Genomic DNA, 10000 nt, shown 5'->3' on the forward strand with positions numbered 1-10000 from the left:
CTATGACAAGTACAAAGTTGTGTTCATCTTTGATGGTCTGGATGAGTGTCGACTGCCCCTAGACTTCCAGAAGAACAAGATCTGTTGGGACGTCACAGAGTCAACCTCAGTGGATGTTCTGCTGACAAATCTCATCGAGGGAAATCTGCTTCCCTCTGCTCTCCTCTGGATAACTACCCGACCTGCAGCAGCCAGTAAGATACCTTCAGGGTGTGTTGACCAGGTGACAGAGGTACGAGGGTTCAATGACCCACAGAAGGAGGAGTACTTCAGGAAGAGATTCAGTGATGAGGACCTGGCCAACAGAATCATCTCACACATAAAGACATCAAGGAGCCTCCACATCATGTGCCACATTCCAGTCTTCTGTTGGATTTCTGCAACAGTCCTCGAACACATGCTGAAACATAAGAGAGAAGAGATGCCCAAGACTCTGACTGAGATGTACACACACCTTGTGGTGTTTCATACCAAACAGAAGAATGAAAAGTATCTTGGGAAAGAAGAGACAGGTCCACACTGGAATAAAGAGAGCATTCTGTCACTGGGAAAACTGGCTTTTCAACAGCTAGTGAAGGGCAATCTGATTTTCTATGAAAAAGACCTGAAAGAGGCTGGCATTAATGTCAATGAAGCCTCTGTGTACTCAGGATTGTGCACACAGCTCTTTAAAGAGGAATGTGTTCTGTACCAGAACAAGGTGTACTGCTTCGTGCATCTGAGCATTCAGGAGTTTCTGGCTGCTGTGTATGTGTTCCTCTCATTCATCAACAACAATGAGAATCTCGTGGACAAACAGCAAACAAAGTCCAGTATCTTTTCTCTGCTGTACAGAGACAAGTCTGAAGTTACTGTCTACAAGAGTGCTGTGGATAAAGCCTTACAAAGTGAGATGGGAAACCTGGACCTGTTCCTCCGCTTCCTTCTGGGACTCTCACTGGAGTCCAATCAGAAGCACTTACGAGGTCTACTGACAAAGACAAGAAGCAGCTCACAGACCCATGAAGAAACAGTCAAGTACATCAAGGAGAAGATCAGGGAGAATCCCTCTCCAGAGAGGAGCATCAATCTGTTCCACTGTCTGAATGAACTGAATGACCATTCTCTAGTGGAGGAGATCCAAAGCTTCCTGAGCTCAGGAAGTCTCTCAAAACCCAACCTGTCACCTGCACAGTGGTCAGCTCTGGTCTTTGTATTGCTGACTTCAGAAAAGGAGCTGGATGTGTTTGACCTGAAGAAATACTCCAGATCAGAGGAAGGTCTTCTGAGGCTGCTGCCAGTGGTCAAAGCCTCCAGTGCTGCTCTGTGAGTAAATAAAATGACATATAAGAAGTATTCATCAGGAAGAAATATTATGTTTAGTGAAAAATATGTATTATAATATGTATATTGAAAAACATATTGAATAAATGCATTGATGGAAGATGAATCTATATGTTGTTTGGGAATATGAACCAAATGCATCTACCGCTGTCCTTCTATACTACTGGTGTTAAATTAACAGTGTGTTTGTGAAGTCATGATGATCTCGTTGCAGGCTGTCAGGCTGTGGAGTCACAAAGGAAGGCTGTGCTTCTCTGGTCTCAGCTCTGAAGTCAAACCCCTCACACCTGAGAGAGCTGGACCTGAGTAACAATGACCTGAAGGATTCAGGAGTGAAGCTGCTCTCTGCTGGACTGGGGAATCCCCACTGTAAACTGGAGACTCTGAGGTCAGTATTCCTGTAGTTGGTCAACAAGTGATAACTGTTCAGCAGATCCACATGTGTTTAGCAGACACACATAGTCCACACCATATGTGTTTGGACAGTGAAGCTTACAGTTTTAAATTTGTCGCTATGCTCCAGCATTTTGGATTTGAGATAGAATGTTTCATATTAGGTGACAGTACAGAATGTCACCTTTTATTTGAGGGTATTTTCATACATAGCTGTGTTACTGTTAAGAAAGGAAAGCACTTTATGTATTTAGTTCTCCCATTTGAAAAAGTTGTACATATTCGGACAAATTCACTTATATTGTATTAAAGTTGTCATAAGTTTAGTATTTGGTCCCATATTCCATGCCTGCAGTGATTACATCAAGCTTGTGATTCTACAAACTTGTTGAATTCATTTGCAGTTTGTTTTGGTTGTGTTTTGGATGATGTTTTTCCTAATAGAAACTGAATGGTGAATAGTGTCCTGTCATTTTGGAGTCACTTCGCTTGTATTGTCAGTAAGAATAGAAGATGTTTCTGAACACTTCTACATTCATGTGGATGCTACCATGATTATGAATAATCATGAATGAATCGTTAATGATGATGAATGAGAAATTTACAGAGGCACAAAGATCAAACCCCCTCTGTTATTGGTATTATTCTGTATACTTCTGGCACTTCTTTGGACACTGTGTTAACTAACCTCCAGACGAGCTTCAATGCCATACAACTCTCCTTCTGTGGCCTCCAACTGCTCTTAAATACAAGTAAAACTAAATGCATGCTCTTCAACCGATCGCTGCCTGCACCTGCCCACCTGTCCAGCATCACTACTCTGGACGGTTCTGACTTAGAATATGTGGACAACTACAAATACCTAGGTGTCTGGTTAGACTGTAAACTCTCCTTCCAGACTCACATTAAGCATCTCCAATCCAAAATTAAATCTAGAGTTGGCTTCCTATTTCGCAACATAGCATCCTTCACTCATGCGGCCAAACATACCCTTATAAAACTGACCATCCTACCGATACTCGACTTCGGCCATGTCATTTACAAAATAGCCTCCAAATACCCTACTCAATAAATTGGATGCAGTCTATCACAGTGCCATCCGTTTTGTCACCAAAGCCCCATATACAGTGGGGGAAAAAAGTATTTGATCCCCTGCTGATTTTGTACGTTTGCCCACTGACAAAGAAAGGATCAGTCTATAATTTTAATGGTTTATTTGAACAGTGAGAGACAGAATAACAACAAAAACATCCAGAAAAACTCATGTCAGAAATGTTATAAATTGATTTGCATTTTAATGAGGGAAATAAGTATTTGACCCCCTCTCAATCAGAAAGATTTCTGGCTCCCAGGTGTCTTTTATACAGGTAACGAGCTGAGATTAGGAGCACACTCTTAAAGGGAGTGCTCCTAACCGCAACTTGTTACCTGTAAAAAAAGACACCTGACCACAGAAGCAATCAATCAATCAGATTCCAAACTCTCCACCATGGCCAAGACCAAAGAGCTCTCCAAGGATGTCAGGGACAAGATTGTAGACCTACACAAGGCTGGAATGGGCTACACGACCATCGCCAAGCAGCTTGGTGAGAAGGTGACAACATTTGGTGCGATTATTCGCAAATGGAAGAAACACAAAAGAACTGTCAATATCCCTCGGCCTGGGGCTCCATGCAAGATCTCACCTCGTGGAGTTGCAATGATCATGAGAACGGTGAGGAATCAGCCCAGAACTCCACGGGAGGATCTTGTCAATGATCTCAAGGCAGCTGGGACCATAGTCACCAAGAAAACAATTGGTAACACACTACGCCGTGAAGGACTGAAATCCTGCAGCGCCAGCAAGGTCCCCCTGCTCAAGAATACATATACATGCCCGTCTGAAGTTTGCCAATGAACATCTGAATGATTCAGAGGACAACTGGGTGAAAATGTTGTGGTCAGATGAGACCAAAATGGAGCTCTTTGAACACCATCTCCACCGTCAAACATGGAGGTGGAAACATTATGCTAAAGGGGTGTTTTTCTGCTAAGGGGACAGGACAACTTCACTGCATCAAAGGGACGATAGACGGGGCCATGTACCGTCAAGTCTTGGGTGAGAACCTCCTTCCCTCAGCCAGGGCATTGAAAATGAGTTGTGGATGGGTATTCAAGCATGACAATGACCCAAAACACACGGCCAAGGCAACAAAGGAGTGGCTCAAGAAGAAGCACATTAAGGTCCTGGAGTGGCCTAGCCAGTCTCCAGACCTTAATCCCATAGAAAATCTGTGGAGGCAGCTGAAGGTTCGAGTTGCCAAACGTCAGCCTCGAAACCTTAATGACTTGGAGAAGATCTGCTAAGAGGAGTGGGACAAAATCCCTCCTGAGATGTGTGCAAACCTGGTGGCCAACTACAAGAAAGGGTTTTGCCACCAAGTACTAAGTCATGTTTTGCAGAGGGGTCAAATACTCATTTCCCAAATTAAAATGCGAATAATTGTATAACATTTTTGACACGCGTTTTTCTTGATTTTTTTGCTGTTATTCTGTCTCTCACTGTTCAAATAAACCTACCATTAAAATTATAGACTGATCATTTTTTTGTCAGTGGGCAAACGTACAAAATCAGCAGGGGATCAAATACTTTTTTCCCCCACTGTACTACCCACCACTGCGACCTGTACGCTCTCGTTGTCTGGCCCTCGCTTCATACTCGTCGCTAAACCCACTGGCTCCAGGTCATCTACAAGACCCTGCTAGGTAAAGTCCCCCCTTATCTCCGCTCACTGGTCACCATAGAAGCACCCACCTGTAGCACGCGCTCCAGCAGGTATATCTCTCTGGTCACCCCCAAAGCCAATTCCTCCTTCGGCCGCCTCTTCTTCCAGTTCTCTGCTGCCAATGACTGGAACGAACTACAAAAATCTCTAAAACTGGAAACACTTATCTCCCTCACTAGCTTTAAGCACCAGCTGTCAGAGCAGCTCACAGATTACTGCACCTGTACATAGCCCATCTATAATTTAGCCCAACTACCTCTTCCCCTACTCTATTTATATATTTAGCTCCTTTGCACCCCATTATTTCTACTTTGCACTTTCTTCCACTGCATATCTACCATTCCAGTGTTTTACTTGCTATATTGTATTTACTTTGCCACCATGGCCTTTTTTTGCCTTTACCTCCCTTATGTCACTTCATTTGCTCACATTGTATATAGACTTATTTTTCTACTGTATTATTGACTGTATGTTTGTGTAATACCCTTGTTTGAACCAAGTATTGAGTTTATTTGTTATAATTAATTGGTGTTATATTTAAAAGATGATTGAATTGCTCCTAAACTGTAATGTTGTTAATGCATTATGCTTTTTGAAGAAATATTTATTTAATGTGTAAGTGAATAGTTTGTTTTATTTGAAGTTTACGTTTTGACCAATAAGGTCGCTTGTTAAGTTGTGGCCAATGGGAGTTGACCTGGTTAACGGGAGGGAAAAGACGTTGATGAAAGGATGGACGTTTTACCTCAGGACGGTTGGTGAAGAAAAATTATAAAAGAAGACGACAGAACTACAACAAAACCCATAGCTACTAAGACATGAAGGGAAATACATGTTTTATTTAATAAAAGAGTTGTTATAATTTAGTTAAAACTTAGTAAAGACTGAAGCTACCGTCTCGTCGTGGAGGTATTAGCCAGCCTTGAGGTTAGCCTAGCATCGTCTGACACCGGGAGATAATTGCTTGGGAAGCTAAACGAGTTCGTGTTGCCATGGGGATATCGGTTTTGGCTAAGGAGTACTGTCTGCATGGGTAGCTGTGTTGCCATGGGGATATCGGTTACTAAGGAGTACTGTCTGCATGGGTAGCTGTGCTGCCTTGGACTTGGTGAGGAAACCTGCATGGAACTGCCATACTTCGCTGAGGGAATATCTACCAAGTCGTGAGTAACCACAACTTGAGGTGCTTATAAATAAATACATTGGTAATGGTGAGAGGTTAGCATGTTTTGTTGTAGCATCTGTTATTGGTAATGGTGAGAGGTTAGCATGTTTTGTTGTATCCTCTGTTATTGGTAATGGTGAGAGGTTAGCATGTTTTGTTGTAGCCTCTGTTATTGGTAATGGTGAGAGGTTAGCATGTTTTGTTGTATCCTCTGTAACTTTCTCACTCATTATTATTCATGATCTTTCTCAATCATGGCAGTCACAGGCTTGATGTAGTCATTGCAGTCAAAGAATATGGGACCAAATACTAAACTTTTGACTAATTTAATACACTATGAGTGAATTGGTCAGAAAACATATGACTTCTTTAAATAGGGGGACTAGATGCATAAAGTGCTTTCATTTTTCTAAATGGTGAATCAGATATATATGAAAATATCCTCAAATAAAAGGTGACATTATATACTGTCACCTCATATGAAACATTTGATCTGAAATCCAAAATGTTGGAGTTTAGAGCCACATTTAAAATGTTATCTTCACTGTCAAAATAGATATGGTGTGGACTGTATACTCAATACAATCTAAATCTGATACCTCACTGTCTGTCTTTTGACTGATACTGCTTTTAAACTGGTCTGGTCAGTCTACTCAAATATTTGTACTATACATGTTTCTATCTGCAGGCAAAACTTTGATAATTTGTCATTTATAATATGATACTTTAATGTATGAGTAGATATGGCAGGTTTCAGGACACTGATGTATCTGAATATTTTGAAGAAATATACTGCCACTATTTTCACCACCAAAGAATAGCAGTGTGGTTTTAATATGATTTGACTCTTTGCAGGCTGTCAGGCTGTCTAGTCACAGAGGAAGGCTGTGCTTCTCTGGTCTCAGCTCTGAGGTCAAACCCAACACATTATTTGTAAACGGGTAACAGCGTAAACAGAGGAAGCTAAGCGTATCATTTTAATACAAAGTGTCTGTCATTGTATTTCTTCTGTGTTGGCAGACTCACTGGCTGTAAACTCACAGACACATCCTGTAAAGTGTTGGCCTTTGTTCTCAGTTCAAATCCCTCACACCTGAGAGAGCTGGACCTGAGTAACAATGACCTGAAGGATTCAGGAGTGGAGCTGCTCTCTGCTGGACTGGAGGATCCACACTGCAGACTGGAGACTTTGAGGTTAGTATTCCTGTAGTTGGTCAACAAGTGTTTCGTTGTAGTCTCTGTTATTGGTAATGGTGAGAGGTTAGCTTGTTTTGTTGTAGCCTCTGTTATTGGTAATGGTGAGAGGTTAGCATGTTTTGTTGTATCCTCTGTTATTGGTAATGGTGAGAGGTTAGCAGGTTTTGTTGAAGCCTCTGTAACTTTCTCACTAATTATTGTTCATGATCTTTCTCAATCATGGCAGTCACAAGCTTGATGTAGTCATTGCAGTCAAAGAATATGGAACCAAATAGTAAACTTTTGACTAATTTAATACACTATGAGTGAATTGGTCAGGAAACATATGACTTCTTTAACCTCTCTAGGGCAGGTGGCACCAAATCGTCCCACCTACGTAACAGCCAGTGTAATCCTGTGGCGCGTTATTCAAAAACCTCAAAAATGCAAAAACTTCAATTTCTCAAACATATGACTATTTTACACCATTTTAAAGACAAGACTCTCGTTAACCTCTATGGGACCGGCGGGACGAATTCGTCCCACCTACGTAACATCCACTGCCAGCCTGTGGCGCGATTTTCAAAATCTTCAAAATCCTATTACTTCAATTTCTCAAACATATGACTATTTTACAGCCATTTAAAGATAAGACTCTCGTTAATCTAACCACACTGTCCGATTTCAAAAAGGCTTTACAACGAAAGCAAAACATTAGATTATGTCAGCAGAGTACCAAGCCAGAAATAATCAGACACCCATTTTTCAAGCCAGCATATAATGTCACCAAAACCCAGAAGACAGCTAAATGCAGCACTCACCTTTGATGATCTTCATCAGATGACAACCCTAGGACATTATGTTATACAATACATGCATGTTTTGTTCAATCAAGTTCATATTTATATCAAAAACCAGCTTTTTACATTAGCATGTGACGTTCAGAACTAGCATACCCCCCGCAAACTTACGGGGAATTCGCTAACATTTTACTAAATTACTCACGATAAACGTTCACAAAAAGCATAACAATTATTTTAAGAATTATAGATACAGACCTCCTCTATGCACTCGATATGTCCGATTTTAAAATAGCTTTTTGGTGAAAGCACATTTTGCAATATTCTAAGTACATAGCCCAGGCATCACGGGCTCGCTATTTAGACACCCGGCAAGTTTAGCACTCACCATAATCATATTTACTATTATAAAAATGTCATTACCTTTTGTTGTCTTCGTCAGAATGCACACCCAGGACGTCTACTTCAATAACAAATGTTGGTTTGGTCCAAAATAATCCATCGTTATATCCGAATAGCAGCGTTTTGTTCGTGCGTTCCAGACACTATCCGAAATAGTAAAGAAGTGTCGCGCGCTTGGCGCAATTCCTGACAATAAAATTCAAAGTATTCCATTGCCGTACGTCGAAGCATGTCAACCGCTGTTTAAAATCAATTTTTACGTCATTTTTCTCGTAGAAAAGCGATAAAATTCCGACAGGGAATCTCCTTTTCGGCAAACAGAGGAAAAAATCCCAAAGGCGGGGGCGGTCGGGGTCACGCGCATAAGCTAGTGTCTCTTGATGGGCCACTTGAGAAAGGCGATAATGTGTTTCAGCCTGGGGCTGGAATGACGACATTCTCTTTTTTCCCGGGCTATGAGAGCCTATGGACGACGTGGGAAGTGTCACGTTAGAGCAGAGATCCTTAGTAAATGATAGAGATGGCAAAGAAGTTCCAGAAATGGTCAGACAGGCCACTTCCTGTAAAGGAATCTCTCAGGTTTTGACCTGCCATTTGAGTTCTGTTATACTCACAGACACCATTCAAACAGTTTTAGAAAATTTAGGGTGTTTTCTATCCATATGTAATAAGTATATGCATATTCTAGTTACTGAGTAGGAGTGGTAACCAGATTAAATCGGGTATGTTTTTTATCCAGCCGTGTCAATGCTGCCCCCTAGCCCTAACAGGTTAATCTAACCACACTGTCCGATTTCAAAAAGGCTTTACAACGAAAGCAAAACATTAGATTATGTCAGCAGAGTACCCAGCCAGAAATAATCAGACACCCATTTTTCAAGCTAGCATATAATGTCACATAAACCCAAACCACAGCTAAATGCAGCACTAACCTTTGATGATCTTCATCAGATGACAAACCTAGGACATTATGTTATACAATGCATGCATGTTTTGTTCAATCAAGTTCATATTTATATCAAAAACCAGCTTTTTACATTAGCATGTGACTAGCATGTGACTAGCATTCCCACCGAACACTGCCGGTGAATTTACTAAATTACTCACAATAAACATTCACAAAAAGCATAACAATTCTTTTAAGAATTATAGATACAGAACTCCTCTATGCACTCGATATGTCAGATTATAAAATAGCTTTTTAGGTGAAAGCACATTTTGCAATATTCTGAGTAGATAGCCCGGCATCACAGGGCTAGCTATTTAGACACCCAGCAAGTTTAGCACTCACCAAAGTCAGATTTACTATAAGAAAAATGTTATTACCTTTGCTGTCTTCGTCAGAATGCACTCCCAGGACTTCTACTTCAATAACAAATGTTGGTTTGGTTCAAAATAATCCATCGTTATATCCAAACAGCGGCGTTTGCCTGCCATAGGAGTTCTGTTATACTCACAGACACCATTCAAACAGTTTTAGAAACTTTAGGGTGTTTTCTATCCAAAGCCAATAATGATATGCATATTCTAGTTACTGGGTAAGAGTAGTAACCAGATTAAATCGGGTATGTTTTTTATCCGGCCGTGTCAATACTGCCCCAGAGCCCTAACAGGTTAAATAGGGGGACTAGATAGATAAAGTGCTTTTATTATTCTAAATGGTGAAACAGATATGTATGAAAATATCCTCAAATAAAAATACATGTTTCTATCTGCATGCAAAACTTTGATCATTTGTAATTTATATTATGATACATTAATTTATGAATAGATATGGAAGGTTTCAGGACACTGATATATCTGAATATGTTGAAGAAATATACTGCCACTATTTTCACCACCAAAGAATAGCAGTTTGATTTTAATATGATTTGACTCTTTGCAGGCTGTCAGGCTGTCTAGTCACAGAGGAAGGCTGTGCTTCTCTGGTCTCAGCTCTGAGGTCAAACCCCTCACACCTGAGAGAGCTGGACCTG

The 10000-nt window shown here is 40.8% G+C and overlaps 1 protein-coding gene across 1 annotated transcript in view; it reads left to right on the forward strand.

The window, feature by feature from the left end:
• Positions 1 to 10000, forward strand: part of LOC145877062 (uncharacterized) — a 28751-nt gene that overhangs the window by 9657 nt on the left and 9094 nt on the right. Inside the window, exons 6-7 of the mRNA XM_082972361.1 lie at positions 1 to 1305; positions 1538 to 1711. The exon at positions 1 to 1305 is cut by the window's left edge and continues 493 nt beyond it. Coding sequence (XP_082828487.1) covers positions 1 to 1305; positions 1538 to 1711 — 1479 coding nt within the window. The remainder of the gene's footprint in view (positions 1306 to 1537; positions 1712 to 10000) is intronic.

This window comes from Salmo salar, unplaced genomic scaffold (assembly GCF_965601325.2).
Source record: "Salmo salar unplaced genomic scaffold, fSalSal1 ptg000669l, whole genome shotgun sequence".
NCBI lineage: Eukaryota > Metazoa > Chordata > Actinopteri > Salmoniformes > Salmonidae > Salmo > Salmo salar.